Source organism: Strigops habroptila, chromosome 4, assembly GCF_004027225.2.
Source record: "Strigops habroptila isolate Jane chromosome 4, bStrHab1.2.pri, whole genome shotgun sequence".
Classification (NCBI taxonomy): Eukaryota; Metazoa; Chordata; class Aves; order Psittaciformes; family Psittacidae; genus Strigops; species Strigops habroptila.
The window spans coordinates 69,867,508-69,889,774 of NC_046358.1; the positions used below are offsets into that span (position 1 = coordinate 69,867,508).

General features: G+C 61.3%; 1 protein-coding gene across 6 annotated transcripts; it reads left to right on the plus strand.

Annotated features, from left to right (window-relative positions):
- Window positions 1–4,578: 4,578 nt before the first annotated feature.
- SBK1 (SH3 domain binding kinase 1) lies at window positions 4,579–20,221 on the plus strand. Of its 6 annotated transcripts, none has more exons than XM_030484157.1 (4): window positions 4,579–5,448; window positions 16,892–17,094; window positions 17,201–17,403; window positions 17,809–20,221. In XM_030484157.1, exons 1-4 carry the CDS (start codon window positions 5,387–5,389, stop codon window positions 18,589–18,591), a joined length of 1,251 nt encoding a protein of 416 aa, XP_030340017.1. In that variant the 5' UTR covers window positions 4,579–5,386; the 3' UTR covers window positions 18,592–20,221. The 6 variants fall into 6 exon arrangements, with proteins under 6 accessions (XP_030340017.1, XP_030340020.1, XP_030340022.1 ...); XM_030484160.1 differs by lacking the exon at window positions 4,579–5,448 and adding an exon at window positions 10,325–10,678; XM_030484162.1 differs by lacking the exon at window positions 4,579–5,448 and adding an exon at window positions 10,655–10,678 and having other exon boundaries at window positions 16,897–17,094.
- Window positions 20,222–22,267: the final 2,046 nt, after the last annotated feature.

A 22,267-nucleotide genomic window follows, 5' to 3' on the forward strand; every position in this document is an offset into this window, starting at 1 on the left:
CCTGTTTCAGTTTGAACCCATCACCCCTTGTCCTATCACTACAGTCCCTGATGAAGAGTCCCTCTCCAGCATCCTTGTAGGCCCCCTTCAGATACTGGAAGGCTGCTCTGAGGTCTCCACGCAGCTTCTCTGATCCAGGCTGAACAGCCCCGACTTTCTCAGCGTGTCAGATCATCTGCCCCAAGGCAAACGAAAATGTCCTTGTGCCTTGTGCAGGAAATAACAGGTCTCACATGGCCCATCTGGGACCTCATGGTCTGGGAAAAAAACAGTTGCAAGGACCATGGCTGCCACCAGCATCACTGGAGCGTGTCCTGGGAATGCTGCAGTGCCAGACCCCAGGCCTTCTTCATCCCATTGCTGGGCCTCTGCCCATTGCTGGAAGGGGCATAGTCACCCTAACCACTGGCTGTCTGCAGCCCCCAGCTTTTAGTTTGGGCTCCTCCATCTGCTCCCTAAAAAGGGACAAGGCTCAGACTATTTCTAAATCAGCCCCAAGATGGGAGAAGCCATCAACCTTTTCTTTTTTTCTTTTTTTTCTTTTGTTAACTTTATGTTTCACAGAAACACAAGGAAGGGAAGTACTGTGGAGCTGAAGGGCCATATTTGGAGACCAAGGGAACAGAATTCATGCAAATCATTTGTTCCTGCATGGTTTATCTCTCAGTTTTTATTGTAGACACGCACAGAAATGTGCTGGAACATGATTTGAAGCACTCTTATCAAAGCCTCCTGCACAGCTCCAGCCTTGATTCCAACCCCTTCAATCACACATTCAAACACTCACCACATTTAATTGCTTTATTCCATTTTGCAGTTTGGGTTTTGCCTTCGGGGTGAGTCTGAGCCTAATGCCAAGCCAGCAGCTGGCTACACTTCACGTTGCATCCAGCTGCGCGTCTGCTTCCATCTCCTTTTATTGTTCCCACCACTAATTGAGCTGTAACTCATTCTGAAGGCCATGTATAAATGAGCATCTTGATGCCCTGCCACCTAATAGCATTGGATGAAAAGAGTTAAACCATATTTTGTATGTGCAATAAAATGGAAAATGCGAGGGAAACTTTTGTGCAGCAAGCCCCAACCACTCCCTGTGCCTCACAAGTGACTTGGCAATAACTTTGCTTGTTTAGCAAGCTATAAAAGGTACAGCAGGTAAAGGCCCTGAGCACAATGCCTGTGGAAAGTACAGATGTGCATAAGTCAATTTAAAACTCACTGCAGCCCTCACTAGAGCAGGTTGCTCCAAGTCCCTGTGTCCAACCTGGCCTTGAACACTGCCAGGGATGGGGCAGCCACAGCTTCTCTGGGCACCCTGTGCCAGCGCCTCAGCACCCTCACAGGGAAGAGCTTCTGCCTAAGAGCTCATCTCAGTCTCCCCTCTGGCAGGTTAAAGCCATTCCCCCTTGGCCTGTGTGGGAGCACAGGCAAGACCATGCTTCAGGTAGGCCTTGCAGGTCTGGTGCTTCATATGCATTGGAAAGGGAGGCCTGGAAATTCATCCCAGTGTCCAAATCATCCTTCCAACAGCTTCAGACCCAGAGGAGCAGGGGTGACGGAAGAAGCAGCCAAGGCAGCTCACTGTCTCTGATTAGAGACTCCACTTCTGTTGCACGCAAGGGAGAAAGGACTCATTTTGGGTTTGGGCTTTTTTAAACTTACACAAAGTTCAGAGCGTGTCTCTACCTAGACCTCAAAAACCACCCAGGCAATGCAACAAGATGTCTTGACCCTCCCTTCAGCACCTCTCCTTGTTCTCAGCCTCCCACGGTTTTTGGAGGGCACCAGCAGAAGTGCAGATGGTGGCAGAGGAGAGTGGTGGAGGTTGAGCTTCCATGGGCTTTCACCCCACCACCACCATGAGCATCCTCCAGGAGCCACATGGATCTGTGACCAGCCTCTTGCTTGGGTGGGCGCTGGAAGGCAGCTCATGGGTTGTTACTGGGCTGGGGGGAGCAGGGCATCACCTAAGTGCAGGCACAGACCAGCAAGGTCTCCCCTGCTTCCAGGAAGCGTGGGGTGGAGGGAGCTGTGAGGCCATTAGGGGCTCCCCAGGGCTGGGCACACTCGCCTCTCCCTTCCATGGTAGAGCAGGCCCTTTTCTCCAGGTTTCTGCTCCTCTCCACTCAACCCATTAGCCAAGGCATTAAATTTTAACCTTTTCTGTTGCTCCTTGCAGCGTGTTGCTGGTGAGTGGGTGCCTGGGTGGGTGCCAGGGCTTACTGACTCCCCATGGCGCCATACCCATGTGGAGTCTGGCTGTGCTGTGGGTACCCGCCTGCATCCCATGGGCAGGAGAGGGGCTCCCCTGTGCTGGATTCCTGCGGGATGCTGATGCTTCTCCCAGCTCCCAAAGACCAGCGTGGCAGCAGCATCACTGCAAACATGCTGCACAGCCCTGTTGTCCTGGACAGATGTCCCTGCCAGTCCCCATGTTGTTAGGGGGTGATAAGATGCTCCCAACCCCTATGCCCACGGTGTGGCCAGCCCACAGGCAATGCTGCCTGCAGCCCTGCCTGCTCCCACATCACCTCTGGGTGATGGACAAGAGCCCTGCAATTGTCTGTGCCCCAACCCTGACCACCACCAGCTTCACCCCATGGCCATGCTGATGTCCCCAGCCCTCACAAAACACCCAGTGTAGGCAGGTAACTAGTCAAGGGCAAGCTCTGCTTGCAGACGCAGCCCAAAGCTGCTGCTCTTGGGGGGGTTTTTGCTGCCCCACAGCCCCCTTGGTGCAACTCCACCCAAGGAACGTGCAATAGGGACCTGCTGTCCCCGCCCCGCAGCACAAACCGTCCCCCAGCCCCTCTTTGCCATGGGTCTCCAGCGAGCACTCTGCGGGTGAGCTCTGCTCGCCATGGCAGGTTCAAGGAGAGCACAAGTCCTTGAAGCACCTTGAAGGGATGGACTCAGCTTGGTGGCAGGAGAAATGCTCCGGCTTGAAATAGCTGATGGAAGTGGATGGCTGGCGGACGAGTCCTGCTCTGAATCGCAAAGCTCCTGCGGCTCCTGGCCTTGGGCAACATGTGCTCACATAGCATGGCTGTGCATACATGTGTGCGCTGAGCTCAGCCCTGCACAAACACACACGTACACCCCCTCCAGCCAGCCCCCCCCCATGCACACCCGCAGCTGTGGCAAGAGGGCACAGCAGCCATCCTTCCACCCCACACATCCCTTGGGACGTGTCCTCCCCATCCCAGCACTGGGTGCAGGTCTGACAGAGGCAGCTCTGAAGGTTGGCCATGGGGCTGGGGTCTCTGCTGAGCCCTGGCCTCCAACCTACGTCTGGACCAGTGTGGAGTGGCTGGACCCCATCAGAGCGTGGGCACCTCGTGGCCTCGCATGCGGGACCATGTAGCCCAGCAGCCTTCTAGATGCATGGAAGAAGGTGATAGAAACGAGTTTGGGATAAACCACCCTCCTGATTGGGTCGTGCTCTGCCCTGGGGCACCAGTGCAGCGAGGACAGGACCCACAAGCAGCACGGCTGGGAGCTGTCTGTCCATGAGAAGTTAAGAAGCCATCAATTTTTGCCATTAGAGGGGGTGTGCCCAGAACAGATATGCTGCAAGCAGAGCCACACTCTGAATAATTCATGGCGAGAGATGACGAAGCCCATGGCCAGGCTGGGGAAGCCTCTCCGTGTCCTCCTGCTGCTGCTTCCCAAGGCCATGGCCTTTGCTTCTGCCCCAAGGTGTTGGATGTGGGCTGGGGTGAGGGACCAGCAATGCTCTGGGTCACAGGGGCCTGGGGGACACATACTGGTCCCTGAGCTGGTCCCAACAGAGCAGGGATGGTGAAACTCCAGAGCTGCCCACAGGGTTTGTCCCCCAGAGCAGCTGAGCACTGTGGAAAGATCATTAAGAAGAAGAAAAACAAGGTCAGGTTGGACACAGGGGCTTGGAGCAACCTGCTCTAGTGGAAGGTGTCCCTGCCTGTGGCAGGGGATTGGAACTGGATGAGCTCTAAGGTCCCTTCCCACCCAAACCATTCCACGATTCTATGATGAGACTGCTGTCACGACTACCCTGGCTTGCACCAGTGGTGCAAAGCCACCTTTTGGGACAGGGACACCCACCATGGGGATAAGATGCCACTTGTGGGGCAGGGACACTGCTTGTTGCGTGGGGACACCCCTCACAAGGCACCATGATGTTCTGCCATGCCCAGTGGAACTGGCAAGCTGTGTCCTGCCATGTCCCACCATGTCCAGCCACACAGTGGAGAGCAGCCACCCCAGGAACTGATCCCAGGCCACCTTCTCAACTGCCACCCAGGAGCGCCCAGGCTAAGAGAGACCCCCCCAGGGTTGTGCCATGGGTAAGTCGGATGTGGCACTGGGGTGCAGATCTTGGTGACACCTGGTGCATGGGGCGGGTGGGCTGAGCTTGCCAGGCCTCAGCTGTGGCACTGGCGAGCCCCGAGGCAGCAGCCCAGAGGCGGGAGAGGGTGGCTGGAGCCTGGGCAGGGCCGGCGGTGGCAGCTGAGGAGTTAACTTCCCAGCTCCCTGCATGGATCTGGAGCTATTAATACTCACACGCTGGTTTTGCTGTCAGAGCGAGCGGCGGCTCTGCCGGTGAGATGGGCCCCGCAGAGCCGCTGCACAGCCACAACACAACTTTTCCTCCCTGAGTGTGTGGGGGTCCTGGCCTGCCTGCAGACCCTGCCAGAGCCTGCCAGACCCCACCAGAACCTGCCAGACCCCACCAGAGCCTGCTGAACCCCGCCAGACCTTGCCGGACCTTGCCAGACCTTGCCAGAGACTGCCAAGACCCTGCCAGATCCTGCCAGACTCTGCCAGACCCTGCCAGACTCTGCCAGACCCTGCCGGATCCTGCCAGACCTTGCTGGACCCTGCCAGACCCTGCCGGACTCTACGGGGCCCTACCAGAGCCTCTGCATCCCACCCTCCACAAGCCCCTGTGCATGGGACACTTTCCTGGCAGTGCCACAGACACCATCGGGTGCCACATGGGTGCTGGGCACCGGAGAGGGGCAGCTGCTTCCCACTGCCTCTGAAGCATCGCAGGACTTGGCCGGGGCCTCCCCCTGCCCTGCCGGACCCCTTGGCCCAGCAATGCCACCCCAGGTCCCTGCACTCACCCTCTGAGCACCCTCTGTCCAGGTGGCATGATGGGTGCCAAGGTGGTGTTGGGCACTGCCAGCCCCGCATCGAGAGTGACACAGGACACAGCACATCCCAGTGCTGCCTTGGTGCGTGGTGAGCAGCCGGCCCCGGCACTCAGCCTGGCCACGTGAAGGGCTCCCGACACCATGGCTCCAGGCAGGCGAGTGTGAGCCTCCGGCTGCCAGCGGCACTGGTGAGGGCAGGAAGATGCCAGCATTCCTCCGGCACTGCCTGGCCTGCGGTGTGCTCAGTGATGGATTCCTTCTGCTTCATCTGCTTCCAGAAAGAAGAACTGCAGCCCCTGCACCTGCACAGGTCAGTGCCACTGTGCCCGGCTGGTGGAGGCACACTGTGAGCCTGTGAGGGGCATGGGAGCACAGCACCGAGCTGAGCTGGGCACTGTGCCTGTAGGAGAGCTGCCGGCCTTGGCCGTGCCGAAGTTCCCCTTGGAGCAGGCATATCATACCTGGCCAGAGGGGAGCAGGGCCATGCTGTGCCGTGCTGAGCAGAGGCTGCGTGCACAGCACGTGCTCATCCAGCATGTGCTTCCCTGGCAGCAGCTCTCCAGGGTGCAGGTTGGGCATCCTGTGACATGCTGAGTGGTGTTGGTGTGCCCATGGGAGCAGAGCTGTTGGCAGCGACCCCATGGCATTCCAGAGCCATCCTGCCAATCCTGCTCACCCGAACAGGGTCCCTGCTGGACTCTGCTGTCGCTGTTGGGACAGGCGCTGGCTGGGGGGTCACCAGGGAGGGCCACCAGGCTGCTCTCGGCAGTGGCATTGCCACTTGCCTCCCCCTCCCCAAAGCTCCTCTGCCATTCATGCTGCTGAGCCCCAGCCAAGGCGAATGTGCCAGTGCCAGAATGAGCCAGGCAGCCGGCAGGGATGTGAGGTGTGAATGCTGGCACACATTGTGCCCAACTGCTCCTCAGTGGCACTGAGCCACTGCCGGCTCCTGTCCTGTGCTGCCGTCTCCAGAGCAAAGCTCCCACCATGGCCAGGAGCCCCCCCAATGCTGGATGCCCACGGTGGGGTCCGGGGGGTGGTGGTGCCGGGATGCCAGCCAGGCCGGGCTGGGGCAGTCAGGGCAGTCTGTGCTCCTCCTGGTGTGTGAGGAGCTGTAGGATTTGTTTTGGTGTAAAGCATGGATTTTGGAGCCTTGATTTCCATGTGTCGCTGCCTACAAGTTTGGTGCTGGCTGGGACAGCACTGGGAGGTGGTGATGGGAAACTGGGATGGGAGAGGGGCCTTGGGTGTGGGTGCTGCTGGATGGAAACGGGTACAGAGCATCCCCGGGGCTCTGTTCTCGCATCCTGACTCAGGCTTGGAGGCAACTGCCTGCATCCAGTCTGTGCTGGGCCACAGGCGGCACGAGTTTGGCATTCCCAGCTGGTGAGGGGCAATGTGGTGGCCCCAGGTCCTGTGTGGTGGCTGCGGGGACCACCCCCCTCTCTGAGGGGGACAGCAAGGTATGGACACGCTTGGCTTGTCTCCCCCAGAGACTTCTGCCCGTGCTGCCCTGATTCAAAGTGGGCTGCATGGCTGAGGCTCCCCTGGCTGTCACCAGCCTGTCCCCGCCAGCCTTGTCGCAGGCCATTGCCCATTGTCTGCCGCCAGCCCTTGGGGACAGGGCCATAATCGCCTGCCGCCGCCGGCACAGCAGCTGCGGGGTGGGCTTGCCCCGGCCCGGGGGGTGCAGGCAGAGGGACCCTCCGGGTGCTCCCCGCTCCAGCATCGCCCCTCCGCCCGGCCCTGCGCTGTCACCCCGAGCCAGCGGGAACGTGTGGGACACGCAGGCGGGTGCCGGAGGCAGCGTGTCTGTCCCCGCAGCCTCGCTAGATGGTGCCAGGAGAACGGGCTGCGAGCGGCGGCCGCGGGCGTGCGGGGCCGGGCGGCAGCGGGCGGGACAGGGTGGTGGGGTACCAGGGTGATGGGGTGCCGGGGTGCCAGGGCAGGCCCCACGGCTCTTCCCGTGCTCCCAGTTCAGTCCCTCTTGTTGCTTGGTGATGGGCGCACAGGCGGCGGTTCAGCCGGTGTCTGAGGCTCCAGACCCAGATGGAGTGCGTGAGGGGGGCAGCGCCGTGACCCCGCTACACCCCCAAATCCCACCCCCCACCCCCCGAAGAAACCCGTTCTGTTTCTTTTCAGAAGAAACCCATTCAAAAGGAAACCATTCTGCTTTCTTTCAACCCAGTAGCTGAATAGTCATCATTATGCTCCAGAGTCAACACCACGTCCCAGCTCCCTGCAGACGGTGCTGCAGGTCCTGACCTAAGCCGTGCCGGGGGCAGGACGCTGTGCCCCCCACCCGGCTGGCTCGGGTCCATCCTGTGCCCCCAGGAGCACAGCACAAGTACTGGGGGACTACATGGGGGGTGGCGGCAGCCCCCCAGTGGCCACCAGCAGTGGCTTGTCGAGTCCCCGCCACGCAGCCAAGCTGCAGATTGTGCCCCACAGCGCCTGGGCTGCGTCTCCTCCCTGACCTTGAGAGCATCCGCTGGGAATCTCTTCCCAGCACCGGCAGCAGGGATGGAGCACGCTGCTCAGGGACACCACCGAGGTGGGGGGCACTTAACCCCTACCCCAGTGCGCCGGGAACCAGCTCTCCCCTTTCCCCTTGAGCCCTCCTGGCTGGGTGCTGTTCCCAGCGACCGAGGGGACACGCAGCCCCTCAACACGGATTAGTGCCCCCCGGGCTGGCGCTGCGGAGGGGCGATGGGGTGGGCAGCGGGGAGAAGGTCACAGCAGTGGCACTGTGCCTAGTGGCGAGGTAGAGGAAGGGATGACCGACCGCAGCGGCCGGATGGGAGCTTTCGGGGCTTGGGCGAAAAACATCCCAAAGCATCTGGAGGGGCGGTTGGACCTCCCGGGCTGAGCGCGTCCCCTCCGCTGGTGCTGCGGCTCCCGGCGTGCTCCGCTCCCGCGTCGCCCTCCTCCCTCCGTCCCCGCCTGCTCCTTCCCAGCATCCCTGCCAGCATCTTAGGGCAGGTTTCAGCTTCTGTCGCCGGAGCGTGACAGGCTGCAGGGAGCTGTGGTACCCTGACCCATGGCTCCCGCTCTGCCGGGGGGATTGGGGGCGGAGGGAACAAGTGGTAGCAAAGGGACAAGAGACCTTGTCACTGAATTTGGAGAGGATTGGGCTTGCTAAAAGTATTTTGGGCTTTTCAGGTCATTTCCCTGCTGCCTGCCCTGTCTGAGGACAGCTCTCATGGCATGAGCCAGGACATTTCCTTTCCAAGCAGAAATCCCGGGGGCATTCGTGGTCCCCTGTGGAGCCACGGGCTCGTTGCATGGCTTGGGATCACACCAGGTGATAAACGTGTTTGATCCGGCTCATTTCATCTCCCTAATCTGAATTAGATATTAATATTCTTTGAAGACCATGAGCACTAACTGATGCTATGGGTGTTACTATCATCCAACCTGTGTATGACCCACGTGCTGGCAATGTGCTGGTCTGCAGCCTGGCAGCCCCACAGAGCGCTGCTGAGCCCCACAGAGCCCCACAGAGACCTGCCAAGCCCCATGCAGCCCCACAGAGCCCTGCCACAGTCCAGCTGGTCCGTCACTGACATCTCAGCCTCCATGTGCCTGGGGCACGGCACAGCCCCCTGCTCCAGCATGGGTGCGGTGGCACTGGGAGCCAAGCTGCGTGCGGGGTGTGCGATGCTGTCCCCGCAGCCCCCCGCAGTCCCCGTGCGGGCTCCCGGGCACCGGTGCCTCTCGCACGCCTGACCTAGAAACAGCCCCAAGCTATAAATAGGGCGAGCAGAAGGAGGGCTCAGAGGCGCAGCTCGGAACGCCGTGAGCAGGAGGCTGCGGGAGCCGGGAGCCGCAGCGTGGCAAGGGCAGGCAGGGGACACGTGGGGATGGTGCCTTGTGTGGGGCCATGGGAGGGGCTGAGGCTGGACCCACTCCATCCCCTGCAGCCAGTGGAGCGGGGCCTGCGAGGAAACACTGTAGTGGGTTCCACCAGCCCATGTCCTGCTTACATGGCAGAGCAGGGTGCATCCAGCTCTGCCTCATCTCCCACACCGTGCCCGTTCCCAGCACCTCCACACCTCCAATGCCTGCCCTGGCTTGCAGGGTCACTGGGCTCCGGTGATGCTGGAGACAGCATTTCCCCTCTCATGCCTCACAAATCCCCCCATCCCAGTGGGGATCATGCATACTCAGAGCATCCAAGCCATGGGTGCCGGGAGCTGTGACAGCGACCAGTGAGTGAAGGGGGATCGAGGGGACCAGCACTTGCTCCTGAGCCACAGCCACCTTTCCTGGTGCCCTGACCCGAGACTGGTGATGCCCTGGGTGGCTGCCAGATGGGAGAAGGGTGACAATGTCCCCGCAGTGCCTGGCACCGAATCAAAGAGGTGCCAGAGTGTGATTCCACCTCTGCCTTTAGAGTCATTCATGAGACCAGCTGCTCGGGTGGCAGCAGGATGGCCCTGATCCCAGCAGTGCATGGGAACAACCTGCTGCCACCCCTTGGAGCATGGGGCAGCCCCACGGCTGTGGGTCAGCTCAAAAGCATTATTACAGGAGCAAAGGGACCTGGTGTCCAGCTAAGAGCCGAGGGACCCCAAAGCCAACCGTGGCCTGTGTTAGAACATCCCTGCTCAGCTCAGCAAGCACAGAAAGAGACCTGGAAGGACTAGAAGAGCCCAAGGATGCTCTGAGGAGGAGTGCAGTGCCTTCCCCTCGGGAGAGCTGCCCTTGGACTGGAGGTGCCTGGAGCCCTTTGGCTCTGGCATCGCTGGCTGAACACACTGCCAAGCATTCTGAGGCTGAGGAAGCCCCACACAGTGCCTCTGCCTCGGCCGCCTTTCCCGGGCTCTGTGCGAGGGCTCCCACATCCTGGAGTGCATGGCGGCAGGAGCCGCGTGCCCCGCATGTGTTCCGGTGTGATGTTGGCCATCACCTGCACTGAAGGCGAAGGGATTCGAAGTCTTGGGAGGCTCTGGGAGAGTGGGAAACAGGGAGCGTGCTGGCAGCGGGATGTGGCCCTGCGCAAGGATGTTTCGGATGCGTGGTGTGGATGGCGGTGCCCCCCCGATGTTCCAGGCGTGGACTGTCGGAACCCTTTGAGTGGGGTGGGGAAGGGGTTCAGGAGCCCGACCCCTGCGTGGGGAGCTGAGAGGGACCGAGCCCCGCCTGGAGCTCCGGAGACCGGGTCCGCTGTGACCGCGGCTCCACCCGCGGGACCCCGGCTGCACCCCGCACCGACCACCTCGAGGGCTGCCGGGGGTGGTCGGACCGCGTGCTCCCCGCACCAGCGCCGGTGGAGCGGCGACGGCTCCCCCCCCACCCTCCGCGGGGCGGTGCCGGTGCCGGTGCCGGGCGGAGCGCGGGGCGGGGCGGCGCTGCCCTGCCGGGGGGTGCGGAGGGGGCTCCGCCGCTCCGCTCCGCTCCTCCGGTGCCGGCGGCGGGGCCGCGGCATGAGCCCGGCGGGGCGGGCGGCAGCGGCGCGGCGCGGCCCCGCGCGGGGGGCGGGCGGCGGCGGCGGCTCCTCTCCCGCCGAGGACGGGGCGCGGCGGCTCGCCCCACCGGTAAGGAGGCAGCGGCGGCGGGGAGGGGGCGCGGGGGGCGCCGGTACCGGCCCAAGCCTTTGTGGTGGGGCCGCCCTTTGTCTGCCCGCACGGCGCGGGGGGGGGGGGGGGGGGCGCGGGGCGGCGGCGGGCTGGAAAATCCATCACGGTACCACCGGGATGAACAATGGGGAGGGAGGGATGCACGGGGCGATGCGGGTGCTGCCCCCGGGGCTCCACCGCCCCCCGCCGCCACCTGCGCCCGGCCCCGGCCCTGCGGCTGCGGGGACAACGCGGGGCCGGAGACGGAAGCGGCTGAGTCCCACTTGAGCGGAGTTAGTGCCGGAGCGGGGTGGCGGGGGCCGACCGGGGAGGCGGCGGGGAGGGGGGGGTCGTGCCCTGGCAGCCGGCCCCGGGCCGCCCTCGAGGGAGAAAGGGGTCCCGGTGAATGGCGCGGGGGGAGGCTGGGAGGATGCGCTAAGATGTTGGAAGCGGCTGGAGGCAGGGGAAGGGCAGCAGGGAGGAGAGAGATGGCCTCGGGGGCACCTCAGGCCATCTTCCCTCGCCTTCCCTCCTCGCCAGCGCGGTGCGGGCACAGGAACCGCTCTCCAGCCCGCACCAGCCTCTCGCCGGCAGCGGCTCGAGAGCGGCTCGGGAGCGGCTCGGGAACGGGAAGCGTGACCCACTTTCCTCCAGGTCCGGCCCCGCCATCGCGGTGGCCGCGGGCGGGCGGGTGATGCCGGCGGGAATCCTGCCGCAGCTCGGGGCGACAGCGCGGCAGGGTCAGGCCCAGGGGAGCGGTTCGGCCTCGGCTCCCCTCTTCGCTGGCTCTGGCGTGGCGGTGTCACCCGCTGGGAGCCGAAGCCGCGGGGCTGGTGCCCGCCTGCCGAGGCCCTGGCTCGCGGCGTGGCTGTGGCATGAATGGGCAGGGATGCTGCGGGGAGAGGCTGCGTGGGGGGCAGTGGGGCAAAGGCGAGGCCAGGGAGAAGCGGGAGAATCCCCCGCGGTGGGAGCCGGGATGATGCCCGGGCTGCTGGGTCACAGCAGCTCCGGCCATGAGGGTCCCACGTGGGGCTGGACACGGCCCCACCATGTCCAAGGGCTGTGAAGCCCCTCGGAGGGGTAGTGGGGCTGTTGTCGCAGCAGGGTGCCGTGTCCCACTGTCCCCCAGAGCACAAGGGCCGAGAGCCGCTGGCCCTGCTGTGGGGACCGGGCAGGCAACGGGCAGGTGCCGCTCCAGGCGTTTGTCTTTGCAGATCCCAAACGCTGCCGGTGCTGGTGGAAGAGTTTTGGGAGGGAGATGATGACAGGCTGATGAAACCAATCAAACAATGAAGTAATCATAAATCCCCGGTGCCGGCGGCAAAGGCAGGAGGAGCTGGAGGCTGGAGGAGCCGAGGTCCTAACGAAGCCATCCCACTTGCCAGGAAAAATCCTAGGAGGCCAAAGCACTGAAAGGCACTAAGGTCCTGCGTCGGGGGCCGATGGACGGATACTAATGAGGGCAGCGAAAATCCTGGTGGCAGCTCTGGGAGAGCCGTGTGGAGGGCACGGAGGATGGCACAGAGCAGTGGCTCCCCAGGGAGCAGCTTCCACCCATCCCTCGGGAGGACAGCATGAGCTGTTGTTGGAGAGAGCCTGGGTGCTGCATTATCTGCTCTTCTCAAATTTGCCTGCAAAACCTGAATCGGGGACCAAAAGCTGAAGAAGGTTGTCACAGGCTGATGGCTGGGATGGGAGATGGTTCCTGCTATGGGGAATGCTGCAGATGGGTGTGATGGGCCTGACCCTGCCCTGCACTGACATCCCCACCGGGAGAGCAGCTCCCACTGACCTACCCCTTTCTGGGTGCTCATTGGCTTTGCTGAAGCTGATCCTGATGCTGGGCAGTCTGCTCTGGTCTGGGCAAGGAACTGGTATGAGAAACTCCAGATAACTGGGAATTCAGTGCCATCACATGGAGAAATGTCCTGGACTGGGGGCGCTGGGGAGTCATGGTTGCTGTGGGTGTTTCAGTGGAGCTTTGGTGCTGGTTCAGGCTCGTGGTGTCAGCAGCCCCTGAGTGTTTCCCAGTGCCTTCCCACCGCCGTGGAGCCAGCAGGACATGGAGACATGCCCCATCCATCCATCCATACATCCATCCATCCATCCCTCGCCTCCTTGTGGGCTGGCTGCTCCTCCTGGGTTGTGGGATGCTGGCAGAGAGGCTGTTCCACCTCCCGGACACACTCGGCTTGTTGGGATGGCCCTGGTGCAAAGGGGCTCTGTCCCCACATGTGGTGTGCTGGTTTTGGTGGGACAGAGGATGTCTGGATGTGGTGGGTGCCTGTGGCTCTGAGCCCAGCGAGATGTCTGTCCCCTCCCTGTGCCCGTGGAGCTGTTGTCCTCGTTCGGTGAAGGTGCCTTTGCCAGCCCTCCCTGGGTGCTGCTGCCCTGGGGAAGCGATGTTAATAACACCTTGTGCTGGTCCCAGCGGTGCAGAAGAGATGAGAGGATGTCCCTGGAATGGGGTCAGGCAGGAGCAGAGGCAGTGGAGGCTGGAAGTGGAGTGGGGCACAGGGAGGCTGAGGCACCTCCTGCCCCAGTGAGGCAGCACGGGCAGCACTGGGAGCGGGGACGGCTTCCGCAGAGCCAAGCACCCACTTGGGAATGACTTTGCTGGCTCAGCGGGTGGTTTGGAGAAAATAGGGGAGGTTTTGGAGCCGGCCGGGGTGCGGAGGGAGTGAGCTCCATGCGGACAGGTGCCCTGGCCTTCAGCCTTAGTGTTACCTGCTGATAACTAATGCCAATTACACTGTAATTAATGCTGTAGTGAGTGTTGTAGCAGCAGGAGGGTTTGGGACTGGGGACACGGGGAAATCAAAGCTCTGCAAAGTACCCGTGGTGTGGCCGGGGCACTTGCAGGGCAGAGCAGCTTGTGCCCGCGCCCGCCACCCTGCCGGGTATTTCTCATTTCTTCCTCCTCTAAGGAGAAATCTGGGTCTTGCAGTGGCCCTGGCCCTGCCTCCTATGGGTTTTCTCATCATTTTCCTGGTTCCTCGTCCCAGAGCAGCCCATGGTGCGAGTCCTGGCGCTTCACCACGCTTCCAGCACACTGCCTGGCCACACAGAACCCTGCATCAGCTCAGCCCAAACCCTTTGACACCACTCAATAACTGGGTTCTTTTTCTGCCCTGTCGGTCTCTGATGTGCCCAGAGAGGTTTGTTTTCCCCCTTTTCTCTTCCAAGCAGCTGCTGCTGCCTCCTCCACTGGGTGCCTGGGGCAGCTCTCCTGGGCGGCCTCTGCTCCTCTCAATGAGCTCTTAATGAGTTTGCAATTACTTATCGGCAGAGTCGATGTGCCCAGGGCTAGTGAGCAGCGCAGCAGGATGCGGAGCAGGGGGAAGCATCCCCTTGCAGTGAGCAGCGTGGTGGTGCTGGCCCCGGTACCCAGCGGGGTGCCAGGCTCCACATACGGGATGCTGCTCTTGGGGTCTGCTCCGTGGTGTTGGGGTGGAGCCGAGGAGGTCTGGGGAGAGGAGCAGCAGCTGCCGGCGGGAGACGAGTGGCTGCCTATAAATACCTGCCAGGGAACAAGGAAGAAGTGGGTGGATTATCCTCCTCACTCAATGAGATAAATGCTTCTGAAGCTTAAACACAGAACAATTTTAGTCTGAATAGTAGGAGAAACGGTTCAGGATGCGGAGATGATGGCATGAACTACCTGAGGTGAGCAGTGGGGTCCCGGTGCCGCTTGGCAGCATTTTTCCTTCCCCTTTGCCGTTGCCTGGGGTCTTGTGCTGTGGGGCTTTTGCTGGGACTCAGCTGGGATGCACATCATTCCTTCCGGCTTTAAAAGCTCCTTCTTCAACAACACCCAAAACAATGGAGCTGGGGCCCTGTGCTGGGGGGGCGTTTTGGCTTCCCTCAGGCACAGCACTGGCTCCACTCCTCCAGTGCTTCAGGGCCGTGCCATGGCGATGGGAGAGGAGCTGGTGTGCTGGGAGAGGCCTCACTTCTGCCCTGGTTTGACCTGATGGCAGTTGTGTTGGCATGGCCGGCATGGGCACAGAAGGCAGCCAAGGACACGGGACCTTGACCCAGCCATGTCAGCCCGGCAGCATCTTTTGTTGTGCAGGCACTGTCCCCTTCTGTCCCCATGAGACGGCTGGACATGAGCCCTCGCTCCCTCCCTGCTGCTGCCCCACTTCGCTGCTTCCATCAACCCAACATGTTTTCCAAAGCAGTTCAAATTTTAATGCAAACTTCTGCATTGCATTGCACCCCACTACCTGTAACGAGGCACCACAGCAGGACCCTGGCTCTAACAGAGGCACCATGGCAGGATTCTGCTCTGGCAGCACGGCCTCGCTCCTGCCCCATGGACCCACACTTCAGAATGTTTCTCTACTCCATAAAGCTCCACAAATGCAGCAGCTGCAGCCTGGGTGCAAAAGCCTGGCAGGAGGCAGCAGGCAGGGGACCTCGTTTGGTGGGACACCCATTCCCCATGGGCATTTCTTGGTTGCTGGTTGGAAAGGAGCTGCCTGGAAAACCCAATGGGTCCACTCGATCCTGGTGAGGCCACATCTGGAGTGCTGTGTCCAGTGCTGGGCTCCTCGGTACAAGACAGACAAGGAGCTAATGGAAAAGGTCCAGCGGAGGCCACAGGGATGATCAGGGATCTGGAGCATCTCTCTTACGAGGAGAGATTGTGGGAGCTGGGCCTGGTTAGTCCAGAGGAGAGCAGACTGAGAGGGGATCTCATCAGTGCAGATCAGTATCTCAAAGGCAGGTGCCAGAAGGATGGTGCCAGACTCTTTTCAGTGATGCCCAGCAGCAGGACAAGGAGCAATGGCCATAAACTAGAACACAACAAGTTTCACCTGCACGTGAGGAAGAACTTCTTTCTGTTGAGGGTGGCAGAGCACTGGAACAGGCTGCCCAGGGGGGTGGTGGACTCTCTCTCTCTGGAGACATTCCAAACCCACCCGGGCACGTTTCTGTGTAACCTGCTCTGGGTGGCCCTGCCTTGGCAGGGGGTTGGACTGGATGATCTCCAGAGGTCCCTTCTAATCCTAATGGTTCTGTGATTCTATGAAGTAGCCCTTGGCTTAGAGAGTTGTTTCTAGCAGCTGTCCATCCTCACCTCCTCTCTTGCATCTCACCAGTGCGTTTGCTCTCAAACCCCAACTTTGCCAACTTGAATAGTTGGATTTCAACACTGGTTAATGAGGAGACATGGCTGATGGTAAATTCAAGTGTAGACACAATTCTTGCAGGATGCTGGGAGCTGTTTTTAGTCATGCATCCATCGAGCTGCTGCGCTGATCCACCTCCACCTCCAGCACCCAGACGCTGAAATGGTGCTCCTCATCCAGGAGGCCAATAAAACACTATGGAGATGAGCTGCTTGGGAGATCTTATGAGTCAAGCCGTTACATTTTTGGAACATCATGATGTTGAAGTTCCTTTTCTATTTTTTACCCAACTTCCCAGGAACAAAAAAAAAAAAAAGTATGTAATCAACTAAGAAGCTGAGCTCTGCTCTGGGACGAGAGGTGGCTACAAAACCCAAAAGCAGCTGGATTTCTCTGCCGTGGTACCCACTGGTGCCCGTGTCTCTGCTTGGGACTGTCGTGCTGCACTCTTGTGTGTGCTTGTAGTGTGGGTTTGTGCTCTTGGGGGATGATGGAGGGTGATGCAGCGCCCTGAAGACATCAGAGGAAATCCTGGGGTGGTTTTGCTGCTGCAGTGGTGTGGTGGGTGAGTCCAAGCTCGGCTCATGGGGAGGAAAAACTGCTGCTGGCTTGTCAGGAGGGTGGAACATCAGTGTTGTCATCTGGGCTCTGCACCAGAGCATCCAGCACAGCTGGGAGTCGGTGGTGATGGATGGTTAGATTTATATGGTGGTGATTTGCTGCAGAACCTGTGTCCTGCTTGATGCCTGTGGTGTGGTCCTGGCCACGCTCCAGAGCTCTGCAAAGGCAAGAGAGTGGAGCAGACAGGGCTGGCTCCCGGGGTCCCCACTGGACCCCATGGCCCTGCCTCACATGGCTGCTGGAGCATCCTCTCCAGAGCCACTGGGTTGGTGGCTCCTGAGGACAGGGGGCTGGCACCCAATGGGTGCTGCTCAGCAGTGCCCTGAGCAGCCCAGTGCCAGCTCCGAGCCCCAGGGATGGGATGGGATGGGACAGGACAGGGTGCAGTGGCTTTGCAGCACCCACAGGGAGTGGTGACACCTCTGCCTTGCAGCGCAGCCATGAGTGCGGGTTCGGTTGAGCAGGAGCCGTCGCGCAAGCTGGCCTGCTGCGGGGTGCCCCTCATCACCGAGGACATGCAGTCCCTGGCCATCCGCACCCTCTCGGGCACCGACATCAGCAAGCACTACGACCTCATCCGCGAGCTCGGCAAGGGCACCTACGGCAAGGTAGACCTGGTGTCCCACAAAAGCACAGGTGAGGGGAGCGCAGGGGGCACCGGGGACACGGGCGCACTGGGAGTGGGGTGCCCGGCATGTCCCAACCGTGCCTTGGGCTCATCCCTATCCCCTGTCAACTGCAGGCACCAAGATGGCCCTGAAATTCGTCAACAAGAGCAAGACGAAACTGAAGAACTTCCTGCGGGAGTTCAGCATCACCAACACGCTCTCCTCCAGCCCCTTCATCATCAAGGTCTTCGATGTGGTCTTCGAGACTGAGGACTGCTACGTGTTTGCTCAGGAGTATGCCCCTGGCGGGGACCTCTTCGACATCATCCCGCCACAGGTGGGACCGCCCTCCTGTAGGAGTCTTTTGGGGTGGGAAGGATTCGGTATCCCCAGGGCACTAAGCAAAGCTGCTGCTGTGCTTCAGTGGGAGGGGGCCCCATGCGCGGACACCGGGCAGACCTGTATGGGTTGGCCCCAACCACAAGCACCTACAAGCAAGACTGGGGCCCATCACCCATCTCCTGGGGTGGTCTGGGACCCATCATCCATCCCTAGGGTGGCCTGGGACCCATCACCCATCCCCTGGAGGTCCTGAGACCCATCACCCATCCCTAGGGTGGCCCAGAACCATCAGCCTTGACTGTGTCGGATATGTAGCGACACCGATGTGGCGGTCCCGGGCTGGGTGGGATCACCAGGGGTTCGGTGGTGGGTGGCTGATGCCGTTTCCCCGCTGCTGCAGGTGGGCCTCCCCGAGGAGCTGGTGAAGCGCTGCTTGCAGCAGCTGGGCCTGGCCCTTGACTACATGCACAGCAAGAGCCTGGTGCATCGGGACATCAAGCCGGAGAACGTCCTGCTCTTCGACCGTGACTGCCGCCGCGTCAAACTGGCCGACTTCGGCATGACCCGCAAGGTGGGCTGCCGGGTCAAGCGCATCAGCGGCACCATCCCCTACACGGCGCCCGAGGTGTGCCAGGCCGGGCGGGCAGAGGGCTTCGCTGTGGACACCAGCATCGATGTCTGGGCTTTTGGGGTGCTCATCTTCTGCGTCCTCACTGGCAACTTCCCCTGGGAGGCGGCGGTGGCGTCGGACGCCTTCTTCGAGGAGTTTGTGCGGTGGCAGAAGGGGCGGCTGGCGGGGCTGCCCTCGCAGTGGCGGCGCTTCACGGACAGCGCCCTGCGCATGTTCCAGCGCCTGCTGGCCCTTGACCCTGAGAAGCGCTGCCCCGTCAAGGAGGTCTTCTACTTCATCAAGTGCGACCTGATGGCTGAGGTGCGGTGCCGACCCTCGTACCGCTCCCGCAAGCACGCCAGGGACAAGCTCCCGGCCGGGCCACACTGCCACGAGGCAGCCGGGCCCTGCACCCCTGCCCCACTCAAGAGGACCGTGCTGACCGAGGGCAGCGGCCCCCGCGGCCCCGAGCCAAGCACGGCGTCCCCGGGCACGGCGAGCAGGACAGACGGGCGGCAGGACAAGGGCAAGGGGCAGATGGTCCTGGCCACAGCAATAGAGATCTGTGTGTGATGGCACCGGAGCGGCTCGCGGCACCCGCCTGTCCTGTCCTGTCCCCCCGCCACGGGGACGGGGATGGGGGGTGCTGCTCGTGGTGGTGGCATGAGCCGGGACCAGGCCCCGGGTCTCCCGAAGCAAAAAAAGATACAGAAAACAAGAGGAAAAGGACAAAGCTGGTTGCGCTCTGCAGCGCTGAGGATGCTGATCCCCCATGTCCTGCCCGGCGGCAGTGCGGCCAAGGGTACCGGTCACTGCCCGTGAGGACGTTGGTGCCCCGGCTCCTGCCCCCCACAAGCCTCCCCCAGGGTGGCCCAGGAGGGGTCCCCCAGTGTGGGGAGGAAGCACTGAAGGGGCTGCACGAGTGGGGGTCACTGCCCAGGGTGGGGGGCCCAGGGCAGCTGGTACCCACCGGCTCTCCCCACCCCATGCTTGAGGGCAGGCCGATGACACCGCATATGGAGGAGGCTTTGTCCCCTTCCACCAGCCCCTGCCCCACTGGTGAGGCCTGGGAAGTGATGGGGGGCTGGTGATGGGGAGCTGGGGGTCACCAGCTGCCTCCCTGCCGTGGGAGGTGCTGGCAGCCATTGATGTAGCAGTGTCCCTGTGTGTTGTTGTGTGTCCCAGCCGCCGGCAGCCCCCGGCCTGCCCTGCCCAGCCACTGGCAGCCCCAGGCCCCCACCGAGGGACCGGTCCCCTCGCAGCCAGGAGCTGAGCTCCGCGGTGCCAATGTCCAGCAGGTTGGATGCTCGGCCTGGGCGGCTCTGCCGTGGTGGCGTCCCCTTGTCCCCTCTGCAGACTTTTTGTACCCAGGGACTGGAAGAGGCGGTGGTGGCGCATCTCCAGGCTGGTCTGCACAGCCCGGGGGCTTCGAGCGGGCTCCCGAAGGTCCACAGTTCCCTGTGTTGTCCCCATCGCCCCTCCTTGCTGTCACCCCTTCCCCAAAGCCCCGTTACCCTCCCGTGGGGCTGGCGGGGGGGGCAGCAGCTGCGCAGGGTGGTGGTGGCAGGACCCGCTGGTGGCCCCTTAGGGACAAGGTCATGGGGTGTGTGCGGGGGTCACAACTCCCCTTCTGGTTTGGGGGGCTCAGGGGGCACCCCAAGGCAGCAGCACCCAAGCCCTGGCATGGTTCAGGCTTCCCTCCCATCATGGTGGGCGCCGTGGGGACCCCTCTGTTCCCTCGGGCGCCCCAATTCCCGCACAAAGGGCTATCCAGCTATCCAGCAGCAGCAGCAGTTTACACAGCGGGCGGGCGCCCGGCTGGCCCCACCACCGCCGCTGCCCCTGTCCCCGCGGCCCCCGAGGGCCGGGTTAGAAGTAGCATTGCCCCGATGTAGAGACGCTAGGCGCGGACTTTCCTCCTTTTTGCCTTAGGTCCCTTGATGTCCTCGATCTTTTCGTGCAATAATGTAGACGCGGGGCCGCGGCCGCCCCAGGAGGGCTGGGCTGAGCCTCCCCGCGGGGCCCAGCTCTGGTTCCTGTTCCCATCGAGGTCGCTGTGTCCGTAGGTTGTCGGGTTTTTATTTCCAGTTCCCTCGGCTGTCGGGTTTCCGACCTTCTTCCCGTAGGAGAGGCTGTAGTGTCACAGACGTTACCTCAGTTTGTCACTGTTGAAAAGGATTAAAAAACAAAACACAAACCACAAGTAATAAGCATAAAAAAATTACAAAATACATAGTTATAAAAGAAAAAAAAATTCTCAATGGTGGTGAAGACTTTTTTCTTTCAAGAAACAAAATGTAATGCTGCTCATGCAGCCACGGCCTTGGGGTTCCCTGTCCTCCCCCTTTCACCCTGTCCCCCCATGCCCCACTGCTGGGGCCACCCCAGGCTGGGAAGGAAGGGGAGTGGGAGCAGCACCCATAGGTGGGGGGGGACAGGCAGAGCTCCCCGATGCCAAATGTATTCCAGCCACGTCCGCAGGCTAATTTCAATTTCCTGGTAATTATGCAAATGAATGTGGATTTAATTAAGGGCAGATTTCATTAAAGTCTTCTTGGGGAAATGAGAACAGGGTGGGGAGAGCAAGGAGGAGGAGGAGGCAGTGGCAGGGAAGGAGAGATGAAGGCAGCGCCTGCCCCGGAAGATAAATGGCTACCTGACATGCTGAGGAGATGGGATGGGATCCCCTGGGAGCAGGGCTCCTGCCTGCTCCCTGCTATGGGAGCCCCATTGCAGGGCCTCAGGGTCCCCAGCTCAGAAGCCTTGTGGGACATGGTTGGAGGGTAGCACTGGGATGGACCTGGGAAGATGCAGCAGCGGCTGCTCCAGTGCCTCCAGCCCCGCTCTGGGGACAAGGACAGCAGCATCCAGCCCTGTTCATCCACTGGCTTCAGCAGCTCAGGCTTTCACCTCCTTTCCCTTCCCATCAGGGCAGGGAAAGCGTTTCTGTGACACGTGGTTTATTTTTTTCCCCTTCCCCAGCTAAAAATACCGATTTGGCCACGCTGAAAGGTCTAGGAAATCAATGTCATTGTCACCAGGCGCTGGCTGCAAGGACCCTCCCCTCCCCGAGCGCAGACAAAAAAGGAAACGCTGCCATTTGACGTCTCCGGAGCAAAGCGCTGGGGCTGCTTGAGCTGAACTCATTCAAAGGGAAATGGCTAATTTTATCCCAGCGAGGTCGGGGATGCTGAAAGCCCATCAGCGCCAGGACCGCAGGCACTGCCTGGCTCAGATGAAACCTTCAGACCCAAAAACATCGTTAAAACAGCGGCTGAGCAAAGCCACCAGGTCCCCTCCAAGCTTGGTCCAGGTTTGGCCAGGAACGTGGCCGCTGCCCTTGGACATTCCCAAAGTGATGGGCGAGCGGCAGAGACACTGCTCTGGAAGAAAATAACCCATAGATTTGTACAGATCCTTGAGCTGGGAGCAGGGGTGGAAGGAAGATGCACAGGGTGGGAGAATGGGATGTGTGCTGGGTGCAGGATGGGTGCTGCAGGTCCAGCTCCACTGGTATCCTGTAAAACCAGATCCTTTCCAAGCTGGGAAGGCCGGGAGGCCCTGGCTGCGATGCTCAGCAGAGCCTGCCGGCCTCTGGTTTCATCCAGCCCTCGATTCCTGGAGCCGAATTCTGCCTGTTTTGCTCAGAGATGCCAAGTGCGCCAGTGCAGCCCAGCTGAAACACTGGAGCTTGGGAGTAAAAATAACTGCGAATGATCCGCTCCTTTGGAGCACAAGTGATCAACGCCACAAAAACACCCCAACCAATCCCAACCGCCCTTCGAAAGGTACTGATTTTGCCCCCAAGATGCTGCTTCAGCTCCCTGATGATTGAGGAGGGGCTGCAGGATGGGCCCGGTGCTCCCACACACACCAAGCCGGGAGCACAGGGTCTGGGCGGTCGGGGGGGATGGGAGCTTGGCATGGTGGGAGCGTTCATTAACTGTGCTCCTGAGGGCTGATCCGCTTCTAGGAGTTCCCAAAAATAGCTCCAGCACCGAGCAGAGACGGGCAGTGGAAGGAAACGTGACTCATGTGCTACCCAGTGCCCAGCAACACCGGGCGAGCTCGAGGCCACTGCACAGAGGGAGCCACGAGAGCCGCGGACCCGGCCACTGCCCAGGGACACTACTGGGAGGACACACGAGCCATCCCAATGCCCTTTCTGGTGGAGGGGCTGTATCTGGGGCTCATGCTCTGGCTGTCCCTCGCGCAGGACCCCTCTGCTGCTGCGCTTCCAGCTGCCAGG

What these genes read in the sequence shown, in the direction of transcription:
- SBK1 (XM_030484156.1), top strand. Translation starts at nt 11,140, where the DNA reads ATGTTGGAAGCGGCTGGAGGCAGGGGAAGGGCAGCAGGGAGGAGAGAG. An exon ending in GGTGTCCCACAAAAGCACAG is followed by an intron (nt 17,095 to 17,200) that starts GTGAGGGGAGCG and finishes TGTCAACTGCAG; the next exon opens with GCACCAAGATGGCCCTGAAA. An exon ending in TCGACATCATCCCGCCACAG is followed by an intron (nt 17,404 to 17,808) that starts GTGGGACCGCCC and finishes CCGCTGCTGCAG; the next exon opens with GTGGGCCTCCCCGAGGAGCT.